The sequence below is a fragment of the Oncorhynchus tshawytscha genome, linkage group LG31, assembly GCF_018296145.1.
Source record: "Oncorhynchus tshawytscha isolate Ot180627B linkage group LG31, Otsh_v2.0, whole genome shotgun sequence".
NCBI lineage: Eukaryota > Metazoa > Chordata > Actinopteri > Salmoniformes > Salmonidae > Oncorhynchus > Oncorhynchus tshawytscha.
The window spans coordinates 5,786,956-5,808,243 of NC_056459.1; the positions used below are offsets into that span (position 1 = coordinate 5,786,956).

A 21,288-nucleotide genomic window follows, 5' to 3' on the forward strand; every position below is an offset into this window, starting at 1 on the left:
TCTCCCTTTTTTCTCTCTCCCCCTTTCTCTCGCTCTCTCCCTTACTCTCTTCTCTAATAGCGCTCTAAAATGCTGTGTGTTATCAGTGATAAACAGAGCCTGGCCCAGGGTGTAAAGAGTTCTCTCCAAGGATGTGGGGTCCAGGAAAATGTTCTGAGCACTGTCCAAGGTGCTGACGGGGCACATTATGCAAGCGCCTCCGTCAAAGGCTTCTAAATATCAGTGGGTTTTTATGGAAGCGCTGCTGTCCAAGATTCTAAAGTATCAGTGAAGACTTGCTATGGTTGCTATGTGTCATCCGGTATTAATATTATAGCTGCACTGTGCAAGGTTCTGTCGAATCCGAAAGAAACCGACGCTGCTGTAGTCAGGCTGCCTAAATGTTGGATGGGTACTGGAGGGCTGTCCAAGGTACTGAAAAGCAGTTCTGTATGTAGGTTGTCATGGCTGACCATGTGCTGTCCAAGGTCCTGAAGCTGCAGCAGTGGCTGTGTTGCTGTCTAGTGTGCTGAACCACTGGCTCTAGCTGTTTGCTGTCCATGGTGCTGAAAGGAGTCTAGACTCTGGATACCCTTTGTGTCCTTAATGCCCCGGCTTGTTTTCTAGTAGCTGCTGTTGTTTAAAGTTACAGGATGAAAAACATGTTGTCCTACAAGCTTAGTTCCTGAACAGATGCTATCAATGCACTTATGAAAACACATTTGTATCACTTGGAAGTATTTTGCCGGCGATGGAACTGTTGGGATTAGCCAAATCTCCAATTTGTATGTGGGCTGTTATTACTTTAAGTGCAGCTATTCAAGAGTGTCATCACCTCATTTTCATCTGTGTTCTAAAGTTATGTCCAAGAGTCAATCTCAACTACAGTGGCTATTGCCCTCTTCCTTATTTCACGGAGAGATGGTCTGGGCATCCTCTGGATTTGTAAGAAGTCTAGATGTTTGTAAGCACTCTATAATATCCACCGGTGATGTAATGCGCGTAATCGAGACTAGTGACTAAGCTGATCTACTTCATTGAGGAAACATGTAGAAAATACACGTTTTGATGTCACATCCACCGGATTGGTGCAGTGAAACGTGTTGTTTTACAGGGTCAGACATGGTAGTACGGCGCCCTTGGAGCAAAATAGGGTTAAGTGCCTTGCTCAAGGGCACATGGACAGATTATTCACCTTGTCGGCTTCCTATGACTGTGATATGCGGTTGCTAATAGGAATGCCTCTGTAAGTCACTCTGGATAAGAGTGTCTGCTTACTGACTGAAATGCCTAATGCAACGAGACTGTGAGATGACGAATGGTGTTGGATTCTGACTTGACAGCATGGAACGACGTGCGTGCTGTTCTTCGACTGACCTAATGCTGTTCTCCCGCTTTCTTTTCCCTCTCTTTCTGTCTCTTCCTCACCTTTTCTCTTCCAGTGGTCCTGCTGAACTCTAAAGAAACTCAGGCAGAGCTCGGCTGGACGTCGTACCCCTCCAATGGAGTGAGTGTAACAGTCCGTTGTGTACTTTGAATATACATGTGTTACCTGTGTGTGTGTGTGTCTGTGTATTCTGTGTGTGTATTTCTGCGTGTGTATTTCTGTGTGTGTATTTCTGTGTGTGTGTGTGTGTGTGTTTCTGTGAGTGCGTGTGCAAGTGCATGTTTGAATGTATGTGCCTATGTATATGTGAATAGGTGTGCATGCCAGTGTACATCTATACACTTCACATCACACCCCCCAGTGGGCACAGTTCCAGGGAGCACGCTGCCCAAATGGACTGTTAGTGGACAGCTGGCCCCACCTCTCTGCCCCTCTGCGCTCCTCCCTCCCTCCCCCTCCATTCATTCTGCCTCTCTCTGTCCCTCCCTGAACAGAACAGAGCCGAGCTCATCACTGCACGCGAATCAATGGTCTAATCCTGGACAGGACGTCCCTGCGCCCACCGTCCAGACACACGCAGCCACATAAATTGTCCCTTCCGCTATCGATTTTGGCTTGTAAAAACCACACGCCAACTTATGAATGATGGATAATAGCCAGTGGCGGGAGGTTTAAAAAAAAAAAAGAATGACTGAAGATGAAGTGGTTTTTGAAGTCACTGACTCCTCATTTATCTTCCACTCATAGGTTTTATCAGTAAAATACAAGACACTGGAGGATTTATTATGCTCTTAATGAATCGATGGAGCTTGTAAAAGAGGCCACATGCTAAGTTCTGAAGCCGAGATGAATGGACTTGGTCCAGTTCATATAACACAGTCAGACTGCTTTAGGATGACGCGTACATTTTGAAAGTCATTCATACCCGTCTGTCACCAAAACCACAAGACGTAGGCTTAGATAAACCACCCAGTCCCATGTTGCGGCTCCAACCACAGTATGTTCATATGACGTATGACATGTAGAAGATTCACAGGCATGCATGTATTCTGACGTATGGCTGGTCCCGGGAATCAAACCCACTATCCTAGCCTTTGCAAGCTCCGTGCTCTACCGACTGAGCTACAGAGGACCACAAGCTGACCACAAGTTGACCACAAGTCACAGATAGAAAGTTAAATGTGTCCCGTGGATCTACACGGCACCACTGAAGCCAGCTCCCCTTTTAGGATGAAAGCGTGTCTGAGTCATGTTGTGGCTGTGTCACCACGTAGACTTAGCAGCACCATACTGTGACCAGATGGGTAATTATAACCAATGAACTGCTTCTTCAACTGGTTCTCCAGTGTAAAAGGTCGATCTCCGTATCAGTCCTGACATCGGTTAATGTGAACGTCAGGCTTAACACTTCATCACCGCTCACAAATTGAAGACCTCGTATTTTTCCCGACGGGCTGCGACGTGTTCCTGTGCAACGGCGCACAACGATGAGTTGTGCCTGGGGTGGCGGGAGGCGTGCGCGGTGGGAGGAGCCTAGCGCTCCAGCACCACGTTCACCAGGCGTCTCCCCTCTCATTCGTTAGGATTTAAACGCCCAAACTGATCTCAGATCAGCGTTCCTTACCCTCGAGGCTTCGTGATTGTAGACCCTCGCCCCCCAGTTAGGATGAATGGCCATAGACAGGGTTTTGCCTGACCGTGCGATCGAACCCAGGAACATCTCCCTGACTATTGTGACGTCAATTAAACGATACACAATACAGAATCCCGATGGATAGATTTCAACGTTTGTTTGGCTAGCGAATGCAGTGCCGCTAGAGTATATAGCAGAGCTTGTCCGTCGCTCGTTCAGCACGGATGGTGAGTCAATTTCACCTGCAGTCCAAAATGACGACGGCCATGTGGGCACGTCTCCCCTCCAATCTGTTCTTTATTTACCCAGTTAATTCTGGACGTGGCAGCCATTTGCATTTTCCCTCCCCGTAGTGTCAGTGGGCGGCTGTGAGCTGCTTTACAGCTCTATAGTCTCTGTGGAGGCCCCCGCCACTGTAATTAGTCTCTCTGTGTGGAGATTGAGACACACACACACACACACATACACACACTCTAGTGGCTCATTTACTCCTTCTCAATATCATGTGTGGGTTTGTGTCTGCGGAGACACATTAACACACACACAAACTCTGAGGCTCGTTTACTCCTCCTTACACTCTCTCTCTCTCTCTCTCTCTCTCTCTCCTTGTTTACTCCTCTAGGACTGAAACCCTGGTACCAGACAGAAACCCACACATGATATTTACATGTACCCTGTCTGGGTTATAATGTCTTTCAGATGACCCTCACCAGCTCCTGTGTTTGTCTGTCCCTCTTCCCTCCTTCCAATACCTCTGTCACACCCACTATCCATTACTCTCGTGCTCTCTTTCTGCCTCCCCTCATCCCTCCTTTTATCTCTCTCCCTCTCTCATACCTCCTCTCCTCACCATCTACCCAGTGGGAGGAGATCAGTGGCGTGGATGAGAAGTACAAGCCCATCAGGACCTACCAGGTGTGTAACGTGATGGAGCCGGCGCTGCAGAACAACTGGCTGCAGACGAGCTGGGTGGCGCGGCGCGGCGGCCAGCGCATCTTCGTGGAGCTGCAGTTCACGCTGCGCGACTGCAACAGCATCCCGGGCGTGGCGGGCACCTGCAAGGAGACCTTCAACCTGCTCTACGTGGAGTCGGACAAAGACCTGGGCCGGGTGACCCGCGAGGAGCGCTACACCAAGATCGACACCATCGCCGCCGACGAGAGCTTCACGCAGGGCGACCTGGGCGAGAGGAAGATGAAGCTCAACACGGAGGTGCGGGAGATCGGACACCTGAACCGGAAAGGGTTCCACCTGGCGTTCCAGGACGTGGGGGCGTGCGTGGCCCTGGTGGCGGTGCGGGTGTACTACAAGCGCTGCCTGGCCACGGTGCAGAACCTGGCTGTGTTTTCCGATACAGTTGCCGAGGCGGCATTCGCCACCCTGGTGGAAGTCAGGGGAGCCTGCGTCAACAATTCCGAGGTGGACACGGACAGCCCTCCCAGGATGCACTGCAGCGCCGAAGGGGAGTGGCTGGTGCCCATCGGGAAGTGCAGCTGTTCAGCGGGTTACGAGGAGGGCCACAGCAGCTGTGAAGGTAAGAAGAGAGGGATGGAAGGATTTATGTAAAGGGAGTGAGGGAACGAGAGGAGGAAGGAGAGGCTGGAAACAAATGAATGGCAGGGGACAGTGTTCTTGCCTAGTTAAATAAGATATTTAAGTAAGTAATCACTAGAAATATTCAGTTTTTGACCTCAATCAGTTCTGTCTGACTGTTTGAGACATTCCATCGACAACCTGTAATCATGTTTGAGGGCAGACAACATTCTTACATTGTGAAGGGAAGTGGGTGAGACGATGTTGTGAGTAGGATGAGTCAGGCACTGCACTGTCCTCAGGTAGTCATTGTATTCAACAAGACAGCATTTTGTAATATTGATGACTGTAGCGAATTGCTTTGAGAATGTGGCACGTGGGCAGTTCACGGCCAACTAACACACGCACACACACCCCCGCACACGGCCAGTGTAAACTCAGTGGGAGATGTGAGCGTCAAGGCAGTGGGAGATGTGAGCGTCAACTTTCACATCCCATCTTGTGTCAGAGAGAGCGAGAGACAGAGAGAGCGAGAGACAGAGAGAGCGAGAGACAGAGAGAGCGAGAGACAGAGAGAGCGAGAGACAGAGAGAGCGAGAGACAGAGAGAGCGAGAGACAGAGAGAGCGAGAGACAGAGAGAGACATTGAGAGACGAGAGAGAGAGCGAGAGACAGAGAGAGCGAGAGACAGAGAGAGCGAGAGACAGAGAGAGCGAGAGACAGAGAGAGCGAGAGACAGAGAGAGCGAGAGACAGAGAGAGCGAGAGACGGAGAGAGAGCGAGAGACAGAGAGAGCGAGAGACAGAGAGAGCGAGAGACAGAGAGAGCGAGAGACGGAGAGAGCGAGAGACGGAGAGAGCGAGAGACGGAGAGAGCGAGAGACGGAGAGAGCGAGAGACGGAGAGAGCGAGAGACGGGAGAGAGACTGAGAGACGAGAGAGACGGAGAGAGCGAGAGACGGAGAGAGCGAGTGAGAGACGGAGAGAGCGAGAGACGGAGAGAGCGAGCGAGAGACGGAGAGAGCGAGCGAGAGACGGAGAGAGCGAGCGAGAGACGGAGAGAGCGAGCGAGAGACGGAGAGAGCGAGCGAGAGACGGAGAGAGCGAGCGAGAGACGGAGAGAGCGAGCGAGAGACGGAGAGAGCGAGCGAGAGACGGAGAGAGCGAGCGAGAGACGGAGAGTGCGAGCGAGCGAGAGACAGACTGAGCGAGCGAGCGAGAGACTGAGACTGAGCGAGCGAGCGAGAGACTGAGACTGAGCGAGCGAGCGACTGAGACTGAGCGAGCGAGCGAGAGACTGAGACTGAGCGAGCGAGAGACTGAGACTGAGCGAGCGAGCGAGAGACTGAGACTGAGCGAGCGAGCGAGAGACTGAGACTGAGCGAGCGAGCGAGAGACTGAGACTGAGAGAGCAAGAGAGACTGAGACTGAGAGAGCGAGCGAGAGACTGAGACTGAGAGAGCGAGCGAGAGACAGACTGAGAGAGCGAGCGAGAGACTGAGACTGAGAGAGCAAGAGAGACTGAGAGAGCGAAAGAGAGACTGAGAGACAGAGTGAGCGAGAGACAGAGTGAGCGAGAGACATTGAGAGCGAGAGACGGAGAGAGCGAGAGACGGAGAGAGCGAGAGACGGAGAGAGCGAGAGACGGAGAGAGCGAGAGACGGAGAGAGCGAGAGACGGAGAGAGCGAGCGAGAGACGGAGAGAGCGAGCGAGAGACTGAGACTGAGAGAGCGAGCGAGAGACTGAGACTGAGCGAGCGAGCGAAAGACTGAGACTGAGCGAGCGAGCGAGAGACTGAGACTGAGAGAGCAAGAGAGACTGAGACTGAGAGAGCAAGAGAGACTGAGACTGAGAGAGCGAGCGAGAGACTGAGACTGAGAGAGCAAGAGAGACTGAGAGAGCGAAAGAGAGACTGAGAGACAGAGTGAGCGAGAGAGACTGAGCGAGAGAGATAGTGACTGAGCGAGAGACTGAGTGAGAGAGAGGGAGAATGAGTGAGAGAGAGGGAGTCTGAGTAAGTCTGAGTGACAGAGACAGAGAGAGTGAGAGTGTGAGTGAGAGACAGACACTGAGTGAGAGACAGACACTGAGTGAGAGACAGACACTGAGTGAGAGACAGACACTGAGTGAGAGAGAGAGACTGAGTGAGAGAGAGAGACTGAGTGAGAGAGAGAGACTGAGTGAGAGAGAGAGACTGAGTGAGAGAGAGAGACTGAGTGAGAGAGAGAGACTGAGTGAGAGAGAGAGAGAGAGAGAGAGAGAGAGAGAGAGAGAAAAAAATACTGAGGACAAAGTGTTACTGGTTTACTGAGAAGAGTCCCTCAGGGCTGACTGGCTTGGATTTTCCTGGTAGAATATGAGTGGTTGTGACTGTATGGACTTAATGCCTGTTCCAAGAATGGTGTATTATTTGTGGGTGTTTTACAGGGAGTTAGCAGCTAGCAGTACAGACAGACAGAGAGAGAGGCTAGCAGTACAGACGTAGAGAGTGATCCTAGCAGTACAGACAGACAGAGAGAGAGGCTAGCAGTACAGATGTAGAGAGAGAGGCTAGCAGTACAGACGTAGAGAGAGAGGCTAGCAGTACAGACGTAGAGAGAGAGGCTAGCAGTACAGACAGAGAGAGAGAGGCTAGCAGTACAGACGTAGAGAGAGAGGCTAGCAGTACAGACGTAGAGAGAGGGGCTAGCAGTACAGACGTAGAGAGAGAGGCTAGCAGAACAGACGTAGAGAGAGAGGCTAGCAGAACAGACAGAGAGAGAGGCTAGCAGAACAGACAGAGAGAGAGAGAGGCTAGCAGAACAGACAGAGATAGTGAGGCTAGCAGTACAGACAGAGAGAGAGAGGCTAGCAGTACAGACAGAGATAGAGAGGCTAGCAGTACAGACAGAGAGAGAGAGGCTAGCAGTACAGACAGAGAGAGAGAGAGAGAGGGGCTAGCAGTAGAGACAGAGAGAGAGAGAGAGAGAGAGAGGCTAGCAGTACAGGCAGAGAGAGAGAGAGAGAGAGAGAGAGAGAGGCTAGCAGTACAGAGAGAGAGAGAGAGAGAGAGAGAGAGAGGCTAGCAGTAGAGACAGAGGCTACCAGTAGACAGAGAGATAGAGAGGCTAGCAGTACAGACAGACAGAGATAGAGAGAGGCTAGCAGTAGAGACAGAGAGGCTAGCAGTACAGACAGAGAGAGAGGGGCTAGCAGTAGAGACAGAGAGGCTAGCAGTACAGACAGAGAGAGAGGGGCTAGCAGTACAGACAGAGAGGCTAGCAGTACAGACAGAGAGAGAGAGAGGCTAGCAGTAGAGACAGAGAGAGAGAGGCTAGCAGTAGAGAGAGAGAGAGAGAGGCTAGCAGTACAGACAGAGAGAGAGGGAACAGCATAGTGATAGAGCGAGAGCTCTCTCCTCGTTGGGACTGTAGCGGGCGATTGGCCTTGTCAGTCCCCATCAGCGGCAGCCCCAGTGGAGTACTGCTCTATTCTGTGTTAATGGCATGAATATGCAGAGACAGCAGTCCCCCACCACTCCCACGGGCCCCCAGCACCAGCACTATTGATCAGCCGTAATGCTCCACTAAACTGAGGAATTAGGCTGGGAATCAACACACACTGGCACACACACACACAGCAGCCTCTTCTCATGTTTTATTTTGTGTGTGTGTGGTGGGGGAGGGGCTTCTCTATATGAGAGAGTGGGCTTCTTCACAATACTTGTGTTGCTTTACTACTGTGGGGGTGTGTTTTGAGTACTTGCTGATGTGTCCTGTGTCTCTTGTTTACGTGTGGGACTCATTTCTTGTCCTGGTGTGTTTGAGCCACTCAGTACAGCGCTGAAGAGGTTCTGAACCGGTGTAAAGAGAGAGACCTTGTTCTGTGGAGTCTAGCAGAGGGCTGATACACTGGCTAGAGCAGCCCATCTGTGATTAGGTGTGTGTGCGTGTGCGGGGTACAGAAAGAGAGCAGGGGTTTAGTGAGTTTCGTGTGTGTTCAACTGTGCATGTGTTTTAGGGAGTTTCGTCTGTGTGAGAGGGAAGGACTCATGAGGACATGACACACGTAACTACATACACACTCATATACACACACACACACACACCTGTGTGTGCGCGCAAGCATGCCTGTGTGTGTGTGTGGGTGTGTGCGTGCCTGTGTGTGTGTTAGCGTGTGTGTGTTTGTGTGCGTGCCTGTGTGTGTTAGCGTGTGTGTGTTTGTGTGCGTGCCTGTGTGTGTGTGTGCACGCGCTAGCATGCCTGTGTGTGTGTTTGTGTGCGTGCCTGTGTGTGTTAGCGTGTGTGTGTTTGTGTGCGTGCTTGTGTGTGTGCGTGCTAGCATGCCTGTGTGTGTGTTTGTGTGCGCGCTTGCCTGTGTGTGTGTTTGTGTGCGTGCCTGTGTGTTTTCGTGTGCGCGCTAGCATGCCTGTGTGTGTGTTTGTGTGCGTGCCTGTGTGTTAGTGTGCGTGCCTGTGTGTTAGCGTGTGTGTGTGTGTGTTTGTGTGCGTGCCTGTGTGTGTGTGTGTGTGCGCGCTAGCTTGCCTGTGTGTGTGTTTGTGTGCATTCCTGTGTGTGTTAGCGTGTGTGTGTTTGTGTGCATGACTGTGTGTGTGTGTGTGTGCGCGCTAGCATGCCTGTGTGTGTGTTTGTGTGCATGCTTGTGTGTGTTAGCCTGTGTGTGTTAGCCTGTGTGTGTTAGCCTGTGTGTGTTAGCCTGTGTGTGTTAGCCTGTGTGTGTTAGCCTGTGTGTGCTCTTGTAATTTTCCTGTTTTTAATGGAGGCTAGGTGCTGTAACTAACCTGGTTATAATTACAGTGACGGTAGCTGAAGCGGGTCCTCTTGTTGCAATCTCTTCGCCCCGTACTCTGTACTCTGCACTCTGTACTCTGTACTCTGTACTCTGCTCTACAGCCGGAGGCCTATTTACTTACACACTTTCTCACTCCCCAGAGTACTCCCTAAGAGTTCACACTTCATATCTAGTGGGCTGCCGACTTCCTCAAACACCTCTGGGTTACAGAGACCCCCTCTCCTAGTCTCCCCCCCTCACCACCTCACCTCCTTCATCTTCCCCCTTGGGTTTCTCTCTCTCCTCTTCCCTGTCTCGTTTCTCGTAGTCCCTCTCTCACATCCCCTCTTTCCTCTCCCCTGGTCCCACTCGCTCTTCACTCTTAGCCCCGCCCTCGTTCCTCCTCCTCTCTCCCCCGTTCCTCCTCCTCTCTCCCCCCTTCTCCACCTCCCCTCCTCCTCCTCTCTCCCCATTCCTCCTCCCTCCCCTGTTCCTCCTCTCCCCCGTTCCTCCTCCTCTCCCCCGTTCCCCCTCCTCTCTTCCTCCTCCTCTCTCCCCCGTTCCTTCCCTCTCCCCCTCCTCCTCCTCTCTCCCCCGTTCCTCCTCCCTCTCTCCCTCGTTCCTCCTCCTCTCTCCCCCCTCCTTCTCTCCTCCTCTCTCCCCGTTCCTCATCCTCCTCCCCCTCCATCCTCTCTCCCCCCTCGTCCTCCTCCCCTCCTCTCTCCCCCGTTCCTCCTCCCTCTCTCCCCCCGTTCCTCCTCCTCCTCTCTCCCCCGTTCCCTCCTCCCCCTCTCTCCCCCGTTCCTCCTCCTCTCTCCCCCGTTCCTCATCCCTCTCTCCCCCGTTCCTCCTCCCCCTCTCTCCCCTCCCCCGTTCCTGCTCCCCGTTCCTCTCCCTCGTTCCCCTCCTCCTCCTCTCTCCCCCGTTCCTCCTCCTCTCTCTCCCCTCCTCCTCCTCTCCCCCGTTCCTTCCTCTCCCCCGTTCCCTCCTCTCCCCGTTCCCCCTCCTCTCTCCCCCGTCCTCTCTCCCCGTTCCTCCTCCTCTCCCCAGTTCCTTCCCCGTTCCTCCTCCTCTCTCCCCGTTCCTCCTCCTCTCTCCCCCGTTCCTCCTCCTCTCTCCCCCGTTCCTCCTCCTCTCTCCCCCGTTCCTCCTCCTCTCTCCCCCCCCTCCTCTCTCCCCGTTCCTCCTCCTCTCCCCCGTTCCTCCTCCTCTCTCCCCCGTTCCTCCTCCTCTCTCCCCCGTTCCTCCTCCTCTCTCCCCCGTTCCTCCTTCCTCCCCATCCTCCTCTCTCCCCGTTCCTCCTCCTCTCTCCCTCCTCCTTCCTGTTCCTCCTCCTCTCTCCCCTCCTCCTCCTCCCCCCTCCTCTCCCCCGTTCCTCCTCCTCTCTCTCCTCCCCCGTTCCTCCTCTCCTCTCCCCCCCGTTCCTCCTCCTCTCTCCCCCGTTCCTCCTCCTCCTCTCTCCCCAGTTCCTCTCCCCAGTTCCTCCTCTCTCCCCGTTCCTCCTCCCTCTCTCTCCCCCGTTCCTCCTCCTCTCTCCCCCGTTCCTCCTCCTCTCTCCCCCCTCCTCCTCCTCCTCCCCTCCTCCTCCTCTCCCCCGTTCCTCCTCTCTCCCCGTTCCTCCTCCCTCTCCCCGTTCCTCCTCCTCTCTCCCCGTTCCTCCTCCTCTCTCCCCCGTTCCTCCTCCTCTCTCCCCCCTCCTCCTTCCCCCTCCTCCTCTCTCCCCGTTCCTCCTCCTCTCTCCCCTTCCCCTTCCTCGTTCCTCCTCCTCTCCCCGTTCCTCCTCCTCTCTCCCCCGTCCTCCTCCCCGTTCCTCCTCTCTCCCCGTTCCTCCTCCTCCTCTCTCCCCCGTTCCTCCTCCCCTCGTTCCTCCTCCTCTCTCCCTCCCGTTCCTCCTCCTCCTCGTTCCTCTCCCTCCCCGTTCCTCCTCCTCTCTCCCCCGTTCCTCCTCCACTCTCCCTCGTTCCTCCTCCACTCTCCCTCGTTCCTCCTCCACTCTCCCTCGTTCCTCCTCCTCCTCTCTCCCCTCCTTCTCCCCTCCTCCTCTCTCCCTCGTTCCTCCTCCTCCTCCCCCGTTCCTCCCTCTCTCCCCCGTCCTCCTCCTCCCCGTTCTCCTCCACGCCCCTCGTTCCTCCTCCTCTCTCCCCGTTCGTTCCTCCCCCTCCTCTCTCCCCCGTTCCTCTCTCCCCGTTCCTCCTCCCTCCCCCGTTCCTCCTCCTCTCTCCCCGTTCCTCCTCCTCTCCCCCGTTCCTCCTCCTCTCTCCCTCGTTCCTCCTCCTCTCTCCCCTCCTCCTCTCTCCCCCGTTCCTCCTCCTCCTCTCCTCCCTCTGTTCCTCCTCCACGCTCCCTCGTTCCTCCTCCTCTCTCCCCCGTTCCTCCTCCTCGCTCCCTCGTTCCTCTGCTGGGTCCGTATTGCAGGGTGAGACCCGGGTGAGTCAGGTTAATGGGCGTAGATTTTGGGAGGCCAAGAGACACCATTGTGGGCTAGTGCCGGCGAGTGGCCGTGTGTTTGTTAGCGCCGCACCTCAGTCGCTCTCCCTCCTACTTGTCCTCTCTGTACCTCTGTCGCTCTGTCTCCTACTTGTCCTATAAGTACCTCTGTCGCTCTCCCTCCTAATTGTCCTCTCTGTACCTCTGTCGCTCTCCCTCCTACTTGTCCTCTCTGTACCTCTGTCGCTCTCCCTCCTAATTGTCCTCTCTGTACCTCTGTCACTCTCCCTCCTACATGTCCTCTCTGTACCTCTGTCCCTCTCCCTCCTACTTGTCCTCTCTGTACCTCTGTCGCTCTCCCTCCTACTTATCCTCTCTGTACCTCTGTCACTCTCCCTCCTACTTGTCCTCTCTGTACCTCTGTCACTCTCCCTCCTACTTGTCCTCTCTGTACCTCTGTCGCTCTCCCTCCTACTTGTCCTCTCTGTACCTCTGTCGCTCTCCCTCCTACTTGTCCTCTCTGTACCTCCACCAATTTCTCTTGTTTGTTTCCCGAACCCCCTCACTCTTTTGTCGGATTCTCGGATTTGATTTCTCTCTCTCTGTCTGGGCCTCCCCTGGCACAATGCCACCCTTTCCCATCTGTTGGAAGTCAGAAAGAGGGGTGGAGCCTCCCTCGCTCCCACTAATGTTCACTGTCTCTGCGCTCCGTTTCATTAATTCACACACTGCCGGGAGAAAGACAAAACCCGCACCTTTTTAGTCCAGCATCTGATGTATTTAATTAATTTAATTGAAGACGGCCCGCCGGTAACAGGCGCACGGACGAGCACACGGAGGGGCTTGAAATGGCTTGGCAGGTGGCACAGAATAAAAGAGAGTTGGAACGGGCCCAACCGAGGTTTCACCTTCAGCCCTCCTTTGCCTTCCTTCACCCGGGAGGAAGAAGAGGGAGAGGAAGGGAGCGCAGAAAGGAACAAAGGGGCTAGGAACCAGGGAAGTAGATGATATAGAGGAGGGAGGGGGGGGAGATAAAAGGTAACGATGGAAGAGGATTCGATTTTTATTTAAGAATTAAGAGGAGCGGGAAATGCCTTTCTTGTTCTTCCGTCCAACAGGTGTTACTACTGCAGAAAGTGGTCTGTGACTCCAGCGCTTCCCACAGTTCTCACTCTTGATACGCGCGGGAAACTGTGGCGCGTGGGGAAACCCCGGCAGTGTTGCAGTTCCTAACACAAACCGGTGCGCCCGGCGCCGACTACCATGGCCTGTTCAAAGGCCACAAACATCTGTTGTCTTGCCCGTTCTCCCTCTGAATGGCGCACATACGCAATCCGTGTCTCAATGCTGAGACATCCTTCTTTAACCTGTCTCCTTCATCCACACTGACTGAAGTGGGTTTAATAAGTGACATCAATAAGGCATCATAGTTTTACCTGGCCAGTCTGTCATGGAAAGAGCAGGTGTTCCTATCAATTAGTCAAATGTATTTATAAAGCCCTTCGTACATCAGCTGATGTCTCAAAGTGCTGTACAGAAACCAGCCTAAAACCTCAATCAGCAATCAACGCAGGTGTAGAATCACGTTCCTAATGTTTTGCACGCTCAAGGTAGACTAGTTTCATAAATTGAACAATTATATCATGATTTAGGACATATTTACAGGTTCCATTTCGCTAATGATCAGATAAATGGCTACAGTGTGTTGTATGAAGAACGTTCATCGCGGTTTTAAAGTTGACCTCCCAAGTTTTCTTTGGACCTGAAACGATTTCAACGGAAAGAGATGATCCAGGTGTTTGATATGTTAAATCACTAGATAAATGTCCGGACTGATTTTGCGTATGTGTGTGTGTGTGTGTGTGTGTGTGTGTGTGTGTGTGTGTGTGTGTGTGTGTGTGTGTGTGTGTGTGTGTGGAGAGTGTGTGGGGGGGGGGATTGTGTGTGTGTGTGTGTGTGTGTGTGTGTGTGTGTGTGTGTGTGTGTGTGTGTGGGGGAGTGTGCCTGTGTGTTTTGGGAGTTTTGTGTGTGTGTGTGTGTCGCCAGGCTGGGTCTCTGTGCTCACAACTCTGCTAGGCTGCAGGGGTTTGTCTCTCCCAGCCCCCCTCACTGTGTAGGAAGGCTGCTCGGCCAGCTTGCCTTGGCACCGCTCTGACGCCTCGTTTTGTCGTCATTTGTCAACCCCACCCAAAGAAAATGGATGACACAGACACCTGCGTCTCTCCTATGGCATACACACACACACACACACACACACACGTACTCACATACACACACTCACTTACTCACTCACTCACTCACACACACACAGAGATGGACGACTCGTACACATTACACACATACGTACGCACGAACACAATGGCACATATGCATGCACAGACTCTGGCTTACTACCACACTGACTAACATGCACAAGCTGTCCTTAACTCACTCCATCTGTTTCTGTCTCTGTCATCTCTTGCCTGACACACACACACACACACACACACACACACACACACACACACACACACACACACAGTATGCAGCGGTGTGTGTGTGTCATGATTGACACCCTGAGGGGAATGTTATCAGTCACATTTCCAGTGCGGTGCGGTATAAGGAGCTCCTACCGAGCCCTCGGGTTATTGTGGGTCGGCTGTCACACTGAGAGATGGGGAGGGAGGGAGGGAGGGAGGAAAGCGAGAAGCTGAACACCTTAGGTGCTGTACTACCAATGTGATGGACTAGAGAAGCCCCCTCTACTCAGGTCTTCCTCCTCTCCCTCTTGTTCTCTTTTATCCTGCTTTCTCTTTCATGTCACGTGCGCCTCTTTCTTTCCTCTACTTATATATTCTCCTCCCCTCCTCTCTCTCACTCCCCCCCTCTCTTCTCCCCTCTGGTGCCCCCTGTGTCTAGTGTCGACTCCAGTCAGCAGCCAGTATCAGAAGGTCACCTCTCTCAAGGGGCTAGAGGGGCATACACAGCCAGGAGGAGGGGGGGGGGTGTAAATGTCTCCTCCCTCCCTACAGAGTGTACACTATCACTGTCCCCTCAGAGCCCCTGGCCCCCTAGTCTGATTCAGCTAGCCTCCAGAGTGAATGGGGTAATTCAAGTGTGTGTGTGTGTGTGATGACTCTGCAACCCACCAACTCCAAAATCTGATTTTAAATTCCTGGAGAGACTCTCTGATGCAGATGACTTGTACAATGCAGTTATCGCTGACACATACACACACCACATACACACCCACATACACACCCAGGCAAACACACACCACATACACACCCACATACACACCCAGGCAAACACACACCACATACACACCCACATACACACCCAGGCAAACACACACCACATACACACCCACATACACACCCAGGCAAAACACACATGACATACACACCCACATACACACCCAGGCAAACACACACCACATACACACCCACATACACACCCAGGCAAACACACATGACATACACACCCACATACACACCCAGGCAAACACACATGACATACACACCCACATACACACACGACATACGCACCCACACACGCCACCAGGCAAACACACACCACACCACATACACACCCAGGCAAACACACATGACATACACACACGACATATGCACCCACACACACACCCAGGCAAACACACATGACATACACACCCACATACACACCCAGGCAAACACACATGACATACACACCCACATACACACACGACATACGCACCCACACACGCCACCAGGCAAACACACACCACACCACATACACACCCAGGCAAACACACATGACATACACACACGACATATGCACCCACACACACACCCAGGCAAACACACATGACATACACACCCACATACACACACGACATATGCACCCACACACACACACCCAGGCAAACACACATGACATACACACACGACATATGCACCCACACACACACCCAGGCAAACACACATGACATACACACACGACATATGCACCCACACACACACCCAGGCAAACACACACGACAAACACAGCCGCATGTCTACATGCTCAAACGCACGTCCTCTCTCCGATGGCTCAGCAGAGCGATGGTATCAGCCCCACACACTCTCACACGCTAATGTCTGACACCCTGTCTGTCTTTGTTTATCTCTGCTCACTGTTGTGGAGGCTGACACCGAACACCTGTCATCCATTACAATGTAAATGCACTGTCGAATGAGTTATTTCCACTTGGTATCATCCATCATATTGGGCCGGGTGTGTGCCTCAGTTGAGCTGGGATGGGTCGCTCTGAGCAGTGAACTGTTTCTATGTTTATACACACACACACACACACACACACACACACACACAGGGATGAAACACAGACATACAGTACAGTCGTGGCCAAAAGTTTTGAGAATGACACAGATATTAATTTTCACAGTCTGCTGCCTCAGTTTGTATGATGGCAATTTGGATATACTCCAGAATGTTATGAAGAGTGATCAGATGAATTGCAATTAATTTCAAAGTCCCTCTTTGCCATGCAAATGAACTGAATCCCCCCAAAACATGTCCACTGCATTTCAGCCCTGCCACAAAAGGACCAGCTGACATCATGTCAGTGATTCTCTCGTTAACACAGGTGTGAATGTTGACGAGGCTGGAGATCACTCTGTCATGCTGATTGAGTTCGAATAACAGACTGGAAGCTTAAAATGGAGGGTGGTGCTTGGAATCGTTGTTCTTCCTCTGTCAACCATGGTTACCTGCAAGGTAACACATGCCATCATCATTGCTTTGCACAAAAAAAGGTCTTCACAGGCAAGGATTTTGCTGCCAGTAGGATTGCACCTAAATCAACCATTTATCAGATCATCAAGAACTTCAAGGAGAGCGGTTCAATTGTTGTGAAGAAGGCTTCAGGGCGCCAAAGAAAGTCCAGCAAGCGCCAGGACCGTCTCCTAAAGTTGATTCAGCTGCGGGATCGCGGCACCACCAGTACAGAGCTTGCTCAGGAATGGCAGCAGGCAGGTGTGAGTGCATCTGCACGCACAGTGAGGCGAAGACTTTTGGAGGATGGCCTGGTGTCAAGAAGGGCAGCAAAGAAGCCACTTCTATCTAGGAACAACATCAGGGACATACTGATATTCTGCAAAAGGTACAGGGATTGGGCTGCTGAGGACTGGGGTAAAGTAATTTTCTCTGAAGAATCCCCTTTCCGATTGGTTGGGGAATCCGGAAAAAAGCTTGTCCGGAGAAGACAAGGTCAGCTCTACCATCAGTCCTGTGTCATGCCAACAGTAATGTATCCTGAGACCATTCATGTGTGGGGTTGCTTCTCAGCCAAGGGAGTGGGCTCACTCACAATTTTGCCAAAGAACACAGTCATGAATAAAGAATGGTACCAACACATCCTCCGAGAGCAACTTCTCCCAACCATCCAGGAACAGTTTGTTGAAGAACTATGCCTTTTCCAGCACCTTGCCATAAGGCAAAAGTGATAACTAAGTGGCTCGGGGAACAAAACATCGATATTTTGGGTCCATGGTCAGGAAACTCCCCAGACCTTAATCCCATTGAGAACTTGTGGTCAATTCTCAAGAGGCAGGTGGACAAACAAAAATCCACAAATTCTGACAAACTCCAAGCAGTGATTATGCAAGAATGGGCTGCCATCAGTCAGGATGTGGCCCAGAAGTTAATTGACAGCATGCCAGGGCGGATTGCAGAGGTCTTGAAAAAGAAGGGTCAACACTGCAAATATTGACTTTTTCATCAACTTCATGTAATTGTCAATAAAAGCCTTTGACACTTATGAAATGCTTGTGATTATACTTCAGTATTCCATAGTAACATCTGACAAAAATATCTAAAGATACTGAAGCAGCAAACTTTGTGGAAATTAATATTTTGTGTTATTCTCAAACCATTTTGCCACAACTGTACACAGACAAATTAAACACACACACACGGATGAATTGCAAATACACACACACACACACACACACACACACACCAGTTCCTTCTTGCGGCCATCTCTGTATGTAGTGTGTCAGGGCTTGAACTAGCGCATGGCTGGGTGATGGATGGATGGTGTGTTCATGAACTCAACACTCCTCCCGAGATCAAGGTCCCCCAGTGTCCCTTAGAAAAACTGAGATGAAGGAGAGAGAGGGAAAGCGGGATAGAGAAAGGACCCCCTGCTCGGAGGGAAGGTCATACTCGGTGGGGAGAGAGTCGGACGCACACTGTCGCTCATGCTGTGCCAGACACACACACACACACACACACTGTCCCTCATGCTGTGCCAGGGACACACACACTGTCCCTCATGCTGTGCAAGGGATGCACACACAGTGATGAACTCGGTTTGTCAGCTTGTGCCTGTCAAACACATTCATTTACACACCCACACTTGACCATTGATTCTGTGTTTACCACTGTAAATCCACTCGCACTTACACTGACGCCAGACTTGACCGTAGACTTTTAGAGTGCCGGGACAGGCCACACGTTCTCTCGATGTACTGTTCCAATAGCCCACCCCCCTCTGACTGACAGACAGACAGACAAGCCCCTAGACACACACACACCCCACTGCCCATCCAACTCTAAAACACCAGCCCCCTCCTCTCTCTCCATCCAGTGTCATCATCATACACCATGCTATAGCGTGGTCTATAAATCCCTGGTGGTTTTACGAGACAGGCAGGCAGACAGGCAGACAGGCAGACAGACAGACAGACAGACCTGGTAAACCGCTGAGCTGTAACTGGTGATAAAAGTGTTGAATGCTCCCCCCCACACACACACACCCTGGGGGATAAAAGTGTTGAATGCTCCCCCCCCACACACACACCCTGGGGGATAAAAGTGTTGAATGCTCCCCCCACACACACACACCCTGGGGGATAAAAGTGTTGAATGCTCCCCCCACACACACACACCCTGGGGGATAAAAGTGTTGAATGCTCCCCCCACACACACACACCCTGGGGGATAAAAGTGTTGAATGCTCCCCCACACACACACCCTGGGGGATAAAAGTGTTGAATGCTCCCCCCACACACACACCCTGGGGGATAAAAGTGTTGAATGCTCCCCCCACACACACACACCCTGGGGGATAAAAGTGTTGAATGCTCCCCCCACACACACACACCCTGGGGGATAAAAGTGTTGAATGCTCCCCCCACACACACACACCCTGGGGGATAAAAGTGTTGAATGCTCCCCCCCCACACACACACCCTGGGGGATAAAAGTGTTGAATGCTCCCCCCACACACACACACACCCTGGGGGATAAAAGTGTTGAATGCTCCCCCCACACACACACACCCTGGGGGATAAAAGTGTTGAATGCTCCCCCCCACACACACACACCCTGGGGGATAAAAGTGTTGAATGCTCCCCCCACACACACACCCTGGGGGATAAAAGTGTTGAATGCTCCCCCCCACACACACACCCTGGGGGATAAAAGTGTTGAATGCTCCCCCACACACACACACCCTGGGGGATAAAAGTGTTGAATGCCCCCCCACACACACACCCTGGGGGATAAAAGTGTTGAATGCTCCCCCCACACACACACCCTGGGGGATAAAAGTGTTGAATGCTCCCCCCCACACACACACCCTGGGGGATAAAAGTGTTGAATGCTCCCCCCCACACACACACCCTGGGGGATAAAAGTGTTGAATGCTCCCCCCCCACACACACACACCCTGGGGGATAAAAGTGTTGAATGCTCCCCCCCACACACACACCCTGGGGGATAAAAGTGTTGAATGCTCCCCCCCACACACACACACCCTGGGGGATAAAAGTGACCCAGGAAGAGCCATCCCTGTGGTGACTGGGCAGCCTATCCCAGCTCTAGATGCAGACGCTGGAATCCCTTTGAGATACAACAACAACCAAAAAAATCCCCATGGTGGATTTTCGGGGACATTGGGGTCGGTGGGTTGTATTGGGGACTTTAGCTGTGGTTGGTGTTTTGTGAGGACAGACTATCTGTCCCTGGGGGAGGGGATAGCTGAGGGTGGGGTGATGTCATCTGGAGGGTTTAGTTAGGGTGGGTAGACTGTCACCAGGGCTGCCTGGAGGGACACAGTTCCCTATCCACACGCCACCTGTGATGGGCCAGCTGTTGGATCGTTACAGACCATGGTTACTGCCTCCTCCGTAGGGGTCCAGAGTATGGATGGTTGTGTGTTTCTGAATAATTCACTTCTTTTCGTGGCAATTTGACGTAAGGTGTGTGAATGTGTGCATTTAGGGCTGGGACGATACCAGTATTGCGATACTCGTTAGTATCGTGGCAAGGAAATGAAATGCGAAGCGGTTTTTAACTTCTTTAGGAAAACAGCCCTAAAATTGGAAACAAACATCATTATGTTGTCATCCAGTCACATTGATTAATTCTCCAAGCTACTGTATAAAATACACAATATATTACAACCATATAACACAATATGTGACAACTATAGAACACAATATGTGACAACTATAGAACACAATATGTTACAACTATAGAACACAATATGTTACAACTATAGAACACAATATGTTACAGCTATAGAACACAATATGTTACGGCTATAGAACACAATATGTTACAGCTATAGAACACAATATGTTACAGCTATAGAACACAATATGTTACAGCTATAGAACACAATATGTTACAGCTATAGAACACTATGTTACAGCTATAGAACACAATATGTTACAGCTATAGAACACAATATGTTACAGCTATAGAACACAATATGTTACAGCTATAGAACACAATATGTTACAGCTATAGAACACAATATGTTACAGCTATAGAATACAATATGTTACAGCTATAGAACAAAATATGTTAGAACTATAGAACACAATATGTTACAGCTATAGAACACAATATGTTACAGCTATAGAACACAATATGTTACAGCTATAGAGCACAATATGTTAGAACTATATAACACAATGTTAGAACTATAGAACGCAATATGTTACAGCTATATAACACAATATGTTAGAACTATAGAACACAATATGTTAAAACTATAGAACACAATATGTTACAGCTATAGAACACAATATGTTACAACTATAGAACACAATATGTTACAGCTATAGAACACAATATGTTAGAACTATTGAACACAATATGTTACAGCTATAGAACACAATATGTTACAGCTATAGAATACAATATGTTACAGCTATAGAACACAATATGTTACAGCTATAGAACACAATATGTTACAGCTATAGAACACAATATGTTACAGCTATAGAACACAATATGTTACAGCTATAGAACACAATATGTTACAGCTATAGAACACAATATGTTACAGCTATAGAACACAATATGTTACAGCAATATAACTAAGAACAATATGTTACAGCTATAGAACACAATATGTTACAGCTATAGAACACAATATGTTACAGCTATAGAACACAATATGTTACAGCTATAGAACACAATATGTTACAGCTATAGAACACAATATGTTACAGCTATAGAACACAATATGTTACAGCTATAGAACACAATATGTTACAGCTATAGAACACAATATGTTACAGCTATA

The 21,288-nt window shown here is 51.1% G+C and overlaps 1 protein-coding gene across 1 annotated transcript in view; it reads left to right on the forward strand.

The window, feature by feature from the left end:
- Positions 1 to 21,288, forward strand: part of LOC112229354 (ephrin type-A receptor 7-like) — a 181,065-nt gene that overhangs the window by 38,069 nt on the left and 121,708 nt on the right. The window contains exons 2-3 of the mRNA XM_042310483.1: positions 1,422 to 1,486; positions 3,861 to 4,533. Coding sequence (XP_042166417.1) covers positions 1,422 to 1,486; positions 3,861 to 4,533 — 738 coding nt within the window. The remainder of the gene's footprint in view (positions 1 to 1,421; positions 1,487 to 3,860; positions 4,534 to 21,288) is intronic.